This window comes from Dipodomys ordii, unplaced genomic scaffold (genome assembly GCF_000151885.1).
Source record: "Dipodomys ordii isolate 6190 unplaced genomic scaffold, Dord_2.0 Scaffold122, whole genome shotgun sequence".
Lineage (NCBI taxonomy): Eukaryota > Metazoa > Chordata > Mammalia > Rodentia > Heteromyidae > Dipodomys > Dipodomys ordii.
In genome coordinates this window covers 8,704,568-8,717,116 of record NW_012267338.1, presented here as the reverse complement: position 1 = coordinate 8,717,116, position 12,549 = coordinate 8,704,568, and the positions used below count along the sequence as shown (strand labels likewise).

Here is a 12,549-nt window from a genome sequence, read left to right as displayed (position 1 = left end):
GTGCTCCGGGGGGCTCCAAACTCGGGCTGCCGGGGCGAGCGTGTCTTCATGAACCCAGAGGATGTCCGGGAAGCACTACAAGGGTCCTGAAGTCAGTTGTTGCATCAAATACTTCATCTTCGGCTTCAATGTCATCTTTTGGGTAAGTTGGAGCACTCCGGGGCGGCAGCGATTGTGGTCGATCCCCTGGACACGATGTTCCTCACGCTGCTCGCCCGCTTTTACTTTTCGCGAAGCCCACTGAACCCCCCCGGCCCCCCCTCCCCGCCTCCTCGCGGGGCGCTTGCGGGAGCCCGGACTCTGGGGGGTGCGCGCGGGGAGCGGGCGATGGGGGGCGGGGGACGGCGTTTATTTTGCCTTCTGCCTTTCCTGCCTAGCCCGCACGTTGGAGGGAGCAACGTTGAATCCTTTCTAGGAATGAGAGGAGAAAGGGGGCGGGTGGGAAGGAAAGAAAACCCAAGGCGGAACGTGGGTGGGTAGGTAGGTGGCTGGGGCGGGGGGGGGTGACCCAGGATTTGGGGTGTCTTTGTAGAGAGCGAGTAAGCCGGGATGCAGAGCTCAGAAAAGGGCTCGGGCAGTCTGAGCACCGCGCAGGCACCCGAATCCGATTTGCTGGCGCTGATGATGCGGGGTGGTGGTGGTGGAATATGGATGTTGGGCAGAGCTTGGTGTCATCATAGGGCAGGCAAAGCGGGCAGAGCCGACCCGAGGTCCACCTTCTGCCCAGGATCTGATTGGACGAGGGCCGGGCTCCGTGTGTCCGCGGCTAGTCTGTGCCATGCTCAGCGTGGATCTGGCTTGCACCATCTCCGGCTTTGTGTAGGATGCAGATGCCGTGTATAGGGTGCTGTAATGGGCACGTAAATAACGCTTCCTGCACGCGCTTCCCGTTCCGCTGCCAAGCGCTGCTGCTGCTTTTGCATAATGGACTAGCCAAGTGGGCGTGTGGGGTGGCGGGGTGTACCCCCTCCCCGTATTTAGCATTATAGGATAATAGCCAGCCCCCCCCCCCAGTGCACAGATGTTCCAATGTGCTCGGTGCCTCTTGTCCTTCTTTTATAAGGAGTGACACAGAAGGGACCGATTTGGGGGAACCCTGGGAGACATAAATGCAGAGAAGGTGCCTGAGACGTGTTTTACTGGGGGAGTGTGTCGGGGAAGAGGAGGTGGTGGAGCGGGGAAACGAAGAAAACAGATGCTTGAACCCCAAGATTCAACTCATGCTTGGCTTGGCGCTCCAGTCTGTGCCCGGCGCCTATTGTAATTAAGCTGGGGACTTGACTCTTCTGTTTTGTTTTGATTCTTTTAAGGCAGCTCGCAAACGTGTTCAGCCACCAGACAAAGACTTGTCTAGGACAGGCGAAAACAGATTGGGGGGGACCCTGTTATTTATTTATTTTTTTTCTTCTCAGCTCTTTCTCACTACCCCCCAACCCCTATAGAAAGTAAAGATGGTGGCTGTGGTGGTGGTGGTGGTTTGTAAGTTGTTTTTCAGTGCAAGGTAAACAGCGATCCAACTGCAGGATCAATAATAAATAATCCGGGGCAGTCTGAAATCTGGATGTATTGATTCAGATCTCCTTTAATTTGGCTTGCTTGCTATACCTATATGCATAGCATGAGAATAGTTGAACGTACTGTATAATAAATTCTTTTCCTACCTGCACATGCTGGGTTATTTTCTACTTTCTGCAGGAGTATTTTGCACAGGCCATGCATGTTTGGTTGGGTGGGAAGGGACTTTATCTCAGCATGTCATCTACGCTCAGGATTCATAAAGATTAATGAGGGAAACTGGGTGCTGGTGGCTCATGCTTATAATCCTTGCTACTGAGAAGGCTGAGATCTGAGGCTCATGGTTCAAAGCCAGCCAGGGCAGAAAAGTCCATGGGACTCTTATCTCCAATTAACCAGCCAAAAGCTGAAGTGGAACTGTGGGTCAATAGTAGGACACCAACCTTGAGCAGAAAAGCTCAGGGACAATGCCTAGGCCCCTCGTTACAGCCCCAGGACTGGTATAAAATATGCACGAGGTGGATAAGGGAATAGGTATTACAGGCAGTCATTCACAGACAGTTTTTGTGGGTGGTTGTACATGGTTCTCAGGAGCATTCCCTTTCTCCCCTCCCTGTCATCAAAGCCTGCTGCAAATACAGCAAGAAGAAAATTATTTTCTTTCTTTGCTTCTCTCCCCCAGCCTTTCTGGAAATGTTTAAAAGTGGTGGGTTGCCCTATTTCTGAGCGAGGCATTCTGATTTTCTTGGAACTTGAAACCTGGTGACTTGGGAAGGCCAGGGCTGTGGAATTGGGCTGCTGGGGCATTGAGTCCAGGCCTCTTGGTTCTGCCTGAATACTTCCAAAAGTTGCCTATTTCAGCTACCAGGCAACAAACAGCACCCAGGGGCTTTCTCTGCAGTTTCCTAGCAGGGAATGAAAAGGAAATAAAAGGATTTGGGCCCTTTCTTTTCCCCCTTGACAGTTTGGTGTAATTTTGTAGAGTGCAGAGGCAAATTTAGTCTTGTCTCAGGATTAGGTTGCAGCAAAATCTCTGAAATTGTGGAGAGAGCCTGAAAGGCATGCAGGTTGCTTGCATGGAGGGTTCCAGAATACAGCCAACATCTTGTCAGAGTTTGAAGATCTTTCTGTAGGTAGGAAGGAATTTTGTGGGAAGCTGGGGCTGCCGAATGAAGCTAACAACCCCAGACAGAATTATTAAGTAGGTGTTGTTGTTTTGTTTTGTTCTTGTTTGTCTGTGTCAATTCTGGGTCTTGAACTCAGGGCCTGGGCACTGACCTTGAGGTTTTTTTTTTTTTTCTCTCTCAAGGGTATTGTTCTACCACACCTCTTCACCTGGTGTTTTGGAGTTAATTAGAGATAAAGGTCTCATAGACTTTCCTGCCTGGATTGGCTTCAAACTACGATCCTCAGATCTCAGCCTTCTGAGTAGCTAGGATTACAGGCGTGATCCACCAGTGCCAGACTAAGTAGGTGGTTATTTCTGAGGGTTCCTCTCTCATCTACTTAGAACATATTCCCTCAAAGTTTTCCTCCCGTACTCACCTTATGACATTCTTCTTCTGTTTTCTGTGACCTCATTATCCAGTTTTAAATTTCCCAGTTCCTCAGGACCAACTTCTCTAGGGATGCTTGGCAGGAGGTTCTCTGAGCTATTGGATGAAACAATTCAGATGAAGAGGTTAGTGGTTGAGCAACAGGGGCTAGTAACTGGCCATCTGCTTCAAAAACTTGCACTCTTCTGCTTTCTGCCGAGTCTCCAACCTGTCTTGATGGGCAGAAATAGCAGCCTCATGCTGCTCCTTTACAATTATGGAGAGATTGCTAACAGAGACCACGGGTCCTAATCTTTCATTTCACACTGACATGCTAGGCTACATTTGAAATGCATTGAAGACACTTGAAGGCATAGTTCGGGTAGGAGAAAATTGAACACAGAGTGGCACTGCACGGCAGTTTGGGTCTCTGTGGTAATCTGCAGTTTGATTATTAGTCAGTTAAATAACTGATCTGGGCCTCAGTTTCTCATCGGTTGAATGAAGGGGTTGGTTGAGTTGTGAAATTCTTTCTGTTTCTGACAAAGAATAGGTCTTTTCTGTGGAAGAATACTACCAGATCTGGACACTGGTTTCTTGTATTTGTAATCCTTGCTACTTAGGAGGCTGAGATGTGAGGGTCATAATCTGAAGCCAGCCCTGACAGGAAAGTCTATGAGACTCTGAACTCCAATTAACCAGCAAAAAGCCAGAAGTGGAGCTGTGCCTTCACCAGCTTGGAGTGAAAAAGCTCAGCTCAGCTAAGCTCTTGCCTTGAGGCCCTGAATTCAGTCCCTAGTACTGGCACCAAGAAAATGGCCCACAAAACAAAACCTAAACAGCAACAACAAAATAAAACGCTAAGAGACAGGCACAAATATATAAAGAAAATAGCATGCACAGGGACACTGGTTGAGCTATAGACTTTATTCTCTCTGAGACTTGGCTGATGACCAGTTTTATTACTTTCATGTCTTCCTCAAAGATCCTTTTATTAAAAAAAAATGTCTTTTGCTCCTTTCTTCTGGCTTGTTAAGTTATTGGCATGGTCTGCATGCTTCCCTCTCTTCACTGTGAATCTCAAATGTAGTCCTCTGAGTCATTAAGTATATTTTTATTATTAGAATTACAGTTTCATGTGTAAAATCGGAATCCTTTTATGTAACAGTCGTAATGATATTCTGAGTAACCAAGTCAACATCTTGTCCAGATTCCTTTCTCATTAGTGATCGCAGGGTGGTGGGGAAACCTTGTTTTGTTTGTAACACATTGGAACAACTCAAGACAGAGGGAACTGATTTTATTGATGGTGTCATCATACTATGACATTTCACAGAAAACTCTTGAGACTTCTTTGGGGTAGAGGAAGGAGAATGATATTTTTCTTTTAGAGTCAATTCTTGGGGCTGCTCAATCTGCACAGCCCACCCCCCATCATTTGCTTTGGTTCTTGGCTCCAATACTTAATGGTTTTTTAGGCAAGGAAATTAATTTGAACTCAGATTTTTTTTTTTTTATTGTAGAGGTGATGTATGGAGGGGTTATAGTTACATAAGTAAGGAAATGAGTACAATTCTTGTTGAACATTGTTACCCCTCCCTTGGTTTCTCCAGCTTTCCCTCTCTCCCCCCAGCTTCTCAACCCTCAAAGTTTTAAAGTTCATTTCCAATATACTCTCTTTGCTGGCCCTGGGGCTTGAACTTGAGGCCTGGGCGCTGTCCTTGAGCTCCTTTTACTCAAAGCAAGTACTCTACCACTTGAGCCACAGTGTCACTTCTGACTTTTTCTGTGATTAATTAGAGATGAGTCTCATGGACTTTCCTGTCCAGGCTGGCTTTGAACTTCGATCCTCAGGTCTCAGGCTCCTGAGTATCTAGGATTACAGGTATGAGACACTGGTTGTAGCCTTCCCTCTCTCCCTCCCCCCTCTCTTTCTTTCTCTCCTTCTTTCCTTCCTTCTTTTTTTTCTTTCCCTCTCTCCGTCCTTCCGCCCATCCCTCTCTCCCTCCTTCCCTCCCTCCCTCCCTCCCTGCCTTCCTGCCTTCCTTCCTTCTTTTTGCTACTGTTATGCCCTAAAAGCAATACAAAATAAAAATTGATTATTAGAGCTCACAGTTCTGTGAGATGACTCCTCTTCTGGGTGATTCTCACTTGGGGTCTTGGTAGGTGATATGTGGCTTGGGGCCTTGGTAGCTGGTATGTGGCTTGGGGTCTTGGTAGGTGATATGTGGCTTGGGTCTTGGTAGGTGGTATGTGGCTGGGCCGGGGTTACTTGGTTACAGGGCTGCTTGGGTCCACATGGTGCTCTGGTTGTTGATGTGAAATTGTCATGCTTCTGAGGAATCATCCAGGGAGCTGAGTGTGTGTACATGGCTTCCTCCCATCTCTGATGCTGGAAGAAGCTGCTTCTAGCTAGCTACACTGTGTGGAGACACCAAGGTGTCAGTTCGCATCTTTCCCCTGGTTAAAGCACTGAAGAACTCTCTCCCTCTCATGGGGAAACTGGGAGCTGTCCAGGTCAGCCTTCTAGGTCCTTGTAGGTCTCAGCCTACTTAGGGAAACAGTCTGTGTCACTGAACCTTCATTTCTTGTTTATGAAGGAAAAGATGACATAAGCATCTGGCGTTGTCATTTCAAGGAGGAACTGTCACACAGGCCTCAATACTTCACAGTTGTAGGTATATCATGATTGTTGCCAGCTACCACAGGCATCCTTTTGGACTACAGTACTTTTAGAATGCCCTAGGCGGACACTTGGGCATCCACCTTACCAGGTGGTGAAGATGTTTTGAGATCTGCTGAGAAGACAAGGCACATAGAATGGACAGATTTTGTTGTTACTTAGTAGAAAAGCCCCTCTTAGATCAGTGGATGCCTGGGCTGACTTATGTGACCCAAGTCCATCTTCTCTTCTTTTTGCTATCGATGGACAGAACACCCTTGTGCACCTGAGACAGCAATTCTGGGTCACTGCTCTTTTGAATATTACGTCGTGTTATAGGGAAGGTTTAGCCACTGTGGATGGTAGAACATTGCATCGAATTTGCTTCCAGGGCTTCAATTCCTAGAGGAGGCAGTTGAGGGAACCTTGGGGAAGGACAAGGAGGAAGCCTTATCATATGATTCACTATAAATCGCAAGATGTTCTGGGATGATGATACATCAGCAGTTTATAAGTCATAATTTTTGTTTTAATTTGCTAGGCATCTGTTAGCTTCGATGGCAACCATATGGAACTTTAAATTGCCTTTTGAATTACAAGGCCATGGTAGGAAGAAAGCTAAATATGGCTGTGGAGGTGTAGGAGAGGTGGGCAGACCTTGGGGTGGGGGCGGGGAGTCAGAAAGGGAACCCCAACTTGCCCATCCTGTCCCTTTGGGTTGGGCTAATGAAGAGGTACTGATGCACACAAGCCACAGCTTGATAAAATACTCAAAGGTTGAAATGACACCTAAGGGAAAAGTTGGAAAACCAAGTAATATTCTGCCCAACATAAAATTGCTATAGTGAGCTCATTTCACCAGATTACTGTCTTAATGTCCAGTGTAATTAGTCTGTGGCAAAATGGTAAAAACAGTGTAGTCATTGTTGTCTTCTTCCTCCTCCTCCTCCTCCTCTTCTTCTTGTTCTTGATCTTGTTGTTGTTCTTTTTTTGGGGGGGGGTCCGGTCGTGGGGCCTGAACTCTTGGCCTGGGTGCTGTCCCTCAGCTCTTCAGCTCAGGGCTACCGCTCTACCACTTGAGCCACAGTGCCACTTCCAGCTTTTTTTCTTTTTGTTTATGTGGTGCTGAGGAATCGAACCCAGAGCCTCATGCATGCAAGGCAAGCGCTCTACCATTGAACCACCTTCCCAGCCCTCCTCTTCCTCCTCCTCCTTCTTTTTCTTGTTATTGCTCCTCCTCCTCTTCCTCTTTTTCTTTCTCTTCCTCCTCCTCCCATCCCTCTCCCCCTTCTCCTCCTCTCCTCCTCCTCCTCTTTCTCTTCCTCCTCCTCCTCTTCCTTCTTCTTTTTCTTCTTTTTTCCTCCTTTCCCTCTTCCTCCTCCTCTTCTTCTTCTCCTTCTTCCCCTGCTTCCCCTCCTCTTCCTCACCTTTCTTTCTTTCTTTCCTTCCTTCCCTCCCTCCCTCCCTTCCTTCTTCCCTCCCTCCCTTCCTTCTTCCCTCCCTCCCTCCCTCCCTCTCTTCTTTCTTTCTTTCTCTTCTTCTTTCTTCTCACTATGTTATTCATATTAGTCTCAAACTCCTGGGCTCTGTCTCTTAAATATCTGAGATTATAGATATGTACCACCATGCCTAGGACAATGAACCTAGCCTTACAGTTATGATCTCTCTCTCTCTCTCTCTCTCATATCTCAAAATCAAGTTTACAGGCTTATTATGATTACTTTGTGATCAGTGAAGTATCTGGAACACAGAGGAATGGAGTAACTTTTGGTAGTGGTGGTGAAGAATTTTTTAGGGTTCACTTTTGGAGTATGTATTCTCTTCTATAACTAGGGCCCTAGCTTCTCAGTTGGAAACTTATTTTAGAAGATGCTTTTTATTCTAAAAGAAAACATCAAGTAAGTCATTTACATCTGTTCATAATTGAAAAGTGATAAAGTTTCTGCATATGCCACAATTAACACCACCCACGCATGCAAAAAAGTTAGGATGAAATGTTCCTGTTCTTAAAAATAAGATGCAGTAATAAATTATTATACAGTCCATTGAAAATTTATAAATAAAAACTGGAGGGTTAAAGATGGCATTCTTGAGTCACATACAGCATGGATTGTCTCAAAATTTCCTGACTTCAGACTTCTAAATCATCACCTTTATTGGATTATAATCCATCCATGTGGTTATTTTCCCTTAGTCATCTTCAGTGTGTCACATTGTCTGAAACACAGTAGATATTTAATAAGTGTATGATGGATGAATGAATTAGAGAATCATTGACAAGTATACAGGAAGTTACACTTAAAACTTCCTAGTCAGGAAAACATTTTTCTCTATAATAGTGTGCCAGCCTTCTAAGAATGAATCTGGTTTTTGACTACTTTATTTGCAAACTAGATATAATTTGTCTCTCAGAAACTTCCATCCTTGTTGTGTACTGTTGTTGAATTTTTCTTTTTGAAACTCATCTCAAACCTGTAAGAAAATCACAAGTGGCCTAAGAAATTTTTTTTTGACTGTCCTAGGGATAGGGCCTGGCACTGTTCCTGAGTTTCTTTTTGCTCAAGGCAAGCATTCTACCATTGAGCCACAGTGCCACTTTCGGCTTATTCTGTTTATGTAGTACTGAGGACTTGAACCCAGGGCTTCATGCATGCTAGGCAAGCATTCTACCTGTAAGCCACATTCCTAACCCCAGGAATTTGTTTTTATCCTGAAATTTTTGAAGGCAAGCTGTGAGCACCATGGATCACACATATGGCTCATGCTATGGTATTTTCCTCTATAACCACAGTATATTATGGATGCCAGGGAATTATATTGGTACATTGACTACCCTGAGCAGTGCTTAGATCTCACTTCGTTGCCTAGTTGGTCCAGTAATGCCTTATAAAGCAGGTAAGAACAAGGCATCATATCGGTCTTTTTTCAGTCCTTTACTGTTAACAGTCTGACCCTTCTGAAGACTGTCAAACTAATTGTTGTGTAGAATGTCCTTCAGTTTGGGTTTGCCTGCCATTTCCTCAGGCTTCCATTCAGGCTCTGCATCTTTGGCAGAACTGGTCCACCGGGATGCCGGGTCCTCGTTATATCCTGTCAGTTACTACTGATTTCTGTTCTCATTGCTGACAATGGTCACTTGATTAAGGTGTAGTCTGCCAAGTGTCTCTAGCCTATAGTTACTTTTGCTCCTTTGAAACTATGTGAATAGACCATTTCTCACCAGAATTTTCAATTAATTAGGTTAATTAACATATCAATAAGAACTTATGGCCTCCTTTTTTCTTCCTGTGTGATTTCATCTTCACTCTCATTTCTCACTTTGATATTTGGCCATTGGCAGTCTTTCATGCTGGTTCTTGTGCCTCTCCTTTTTTTTTTTTTAAAGTCCCATCCATCTTTGGTAATACCTTGCTTTCTGAGAGGATGTTTCAATTGCCTTTTGGAACTTCCCTCTGTCATCTTTCGTGATCAGTCATTGCTCCAAAGAGTATTGGTTCCTTTGAAGGGAAAATGGTGATTAGAAGCTAAGTTTGGCTGGTCGGTGTACCCATTGTTGTTAGAGTGTGACTACTTTTGGGTTCTCTTCAAGGACAGGACTGTGGAATATATATACACATCTTTACATTTTTTTCTATGTCTATTAAAAACACACACACATGAGTTCACAGAGGTACCTCAGACTCCTATCTGATTTCACAGAGTTTCTGTGTTTACAGTTGTTACCTTTGACAGATTGCTCTCTCCCATTATTCATAATGTTCTTATTTGCTTAAACTGCTCATATATAAGCAAGCTTCAGTTACTGCCTCTGTGCCTCATTGTAGTTCTGCTCCAGTACTGCCATTGCTCCAATATCCTGTGCCACAATCTACACTCCATTCCCACTCCGGCACTCTGCTGTGGCTCACACAGAGGCCTACCTTGCTTGGTCCCAACAAAGGAATGACCTCTCCAAGGGCATTGGTGGCTCACACCTGTAATCCTAGCTACTTAGGAGGCTGAGATAAGAGGATCCTAAGACTCAAAGCCAGTCCAGGTAGGAAATTCTGTGAGACTCTTATATTCAACTAACCAACAAAAAGCCCGAGGTGGAGCTGTGGCTCAAATGGTAGAGTGCCAGCCTTGAGTAGAAAACAGCTTAGGGACAGTGCCCAGCCCTGAATTCAAGCCTCAGTGCGTGTGTGTGCGCATACAGGTATTTTTCTTTCTACTCTCCATAATTTTAAAGATAGCCATTGTATCATTTCAGCACCTTCTGTTTTCCATCTTGAAAAGCTCCTGACTCATCCCTGTGTTTCCTATACCATTTTCAGGTTTTGCTTTGCCCTGGTCATGGTGGTCTATCTCACATCTCCTTTGGATACACTTCTGTTAATATACTAAAACATAGGTCCCATGGTTTCCCTTATTTGCAATAACTAGTATATGTCTGGGACAAGTAGAAAAGGTCAAAAGCTATATACATATGACCAGAGAAGATGAAGTTAAGCAAAGTGAACACCAAGATAGGGACATAAGTGGTTTTTTTCTTTCTTGCTATTGTATTTATAAGGTACCATGTGATTTGTTTTGTTGCTTTGTATGTCCCCCTGTTTTCATTGTATTTGATGTTGGTATAATTTGGGGAGGGCAAGGGAAAAAACAAAATGTTTAACTAGAGATACAGGTTGACTCATTGCAACGAGATGTAGAGTAATGGAATATTTTGTTTAGAAAGTCATCTCAACCATCCAGAGAGCACTGGGCTGTTACTCTTGAAATCACTCAGGGAGAGCTAAGTCTAGAGGGCTAGAGCCTCTGCTTCTGCTGTGATTTGACTTTGAGTAAGTTACTTTCACAGATTAGGGAACAATTTTAGTTAAGTCATCTGAAAAAGAGAGGAAATAATTTTCCAAAGACTCATTATCCACTGATCGTATGTGTGATCCAGAGATGATAATGCCTTGTGAGAGATGAATCTCGCAGTGCAAGTATTTGTATTAGTCCAGGCTAAAATGGACATACTTTCCCTGACAGCTAGGCAATGTTGCTGTTGCAGCTGAATTTCTAGTGAATAAAAACCTTCATCTCATTTTCAGGTGAACCTCTGCTAAGCCCATCACCCTAGGTTAAATGTTCATTAGAAGCCTTAACTTTCCAGTGAACAGTTTGAGGGCCCAAAGATTTTTTTATTTTTTATTTTTTGGTCAGTAGTGGGGCTTGAACTCTGGGCCTGAGTGCTTTCCCTCAGCTCTTCAGCTCAAGGCTAACACTCTACCACTTGAGCTACAGCACCACTTCCCCAGTGAACAGTTTGAATGTAGATTCAGTTCTATATTTGTCTCTCCTATTGAAGTACCCCAACTTCCTGGGCCGGTGGGACTCGAGCCCACGATTGGTGAAAGGAATCCCCAGTCAATAAGGCTAGGAATCGTTCAATAGCTATGGCGGCTGCCCCTTACTATATACCAAGACTGAAGAACAGCAACCATGCTCAACAGGGGTAGGCTTATATAGGAAAAAACCAGCCAGGGGGCCACCCACAGGTGGCCAGTGGTAGTTTTGTGATGGGTAAAGAAGCAAATTACAGAAGTAGAGCTAGCAGTTAGTGATTACAAAATGGGGATTATCATTCCAGTCATTCCAATAACCAAGGCCATAAGTCACAAGGCAAAGTCCTTATCTCAAATCTTCCCAGCAAAGTAGCAAGTTAGTGAAATAACAATTATGTTGTCTAGAAGCAAAGTAATAAGTCCTCAAAGCAAAAACCACATTCCAAACTTCTTACTTATCACACCCAAAATCAAACCACTTTCCAGGTTTTCTGGCTTTTTCTGAGTTTCACTGTTATTCACCGAATTCCAGTAACCTGGTGCTTAGCTCACCAGTTTACTTCAAGCCTTTCTCTTTGGAATTTTCCCTTTTAATGACTATCCTGGAGTTTTTCTCTACAGGGAGATCCCGCCTTTCAAGTTTGGCCCTAGTTTTACTCACTTTGCAAATTTCAGGAAATGCCAGGCCTAAAGTTTGCTCCATTCCTAGTGTCTATATTTAACTTTCTCAGGTTACCTGGGACTTGTTTGTTCCAGTTAAGTTTCATCTTTCCTTGGTCTAATGAACACTCTATTTGTTTAATTTCACCTGGTTCTAACCTGGTACTACCACAGTACATTGTGGTAGGAAGGTAGGTGTGACAGAGGAAGCTGCTGACTTCATGATGGCTATGAAAGAAAAGAGAAAGAGGAAGGGATCAAGATCTCAATGTCCCCTTGAGAGCATCCTCCCCCCTTCTCCCCTCCCCCTCCCCCCCTCCCAGCCCAATGATCTAACTTTCTCCAAGGAGGCTTCTGACCTCTCAAAGTATCCACCACCTCCCAATAGTGCCACAAGCTGACTCCCAAGTCTTTGGGGAAACATTTCCAAGCCATTGCCAAAGGATCTTGCTTGAATTAAAAGAAGAAAAACGAAGGCCATTTTAGCCTTTAGTGCTTTTAAAAAAATCTTGATGGCTAAGGTATGTTTAGAAAAAGTGATAGTTTCTGGAAGCTTTTCTCTCTCCACTCTCATCCAGTGTAGACAGTGTTCTTGCTCACTGGAGGTGGTTTCTGGAGAACCAATAGGTATGTCTCTGAGATACATCAGCGAACCAGTCTTTCTGCTAGGAATCTGACTCAGTAGCTCTATCTATGATAGGATTCATGGAATTAGTATTTAAATAGAAAACCAACCACAGGTCACTGTCATGCTCAGCCAGGGTTGAGGAGCTGTGGCTTGTTTTGCAGGGGGACTTGGGGTGGGGTGGGGAATGCAGCTTCGCCCTCCCATTGAGGTCAGGAGGGGACACAGGGGAATGGAGTA

General features: G+C 44.6%; 1 protein-coding gene across 1 annotated transcript in view; it reads left to right on the top strand.

Moving 5' to 3' along the window:
• Window positions 1–6: 6 nt before the first annotated feature.
• The window catches only part of Tspan5 (tetraspanin 5), a 143,979-nt gene continuing 131,436 nt past the window's right edge, over window positions 7–12,549 (top strand). Inside the window, exon 1 of the mRNA XM_013029705.1 lies at window positions 7–142. Within this exon, the coding sequence (XP_012885159.1) occupies window positions 62–142 (81 nt within the window). The 5' untranslated portion in view covers window positions 7–61. The remainder of the gene's footprint in view (window positions 143–12,549) is intronic.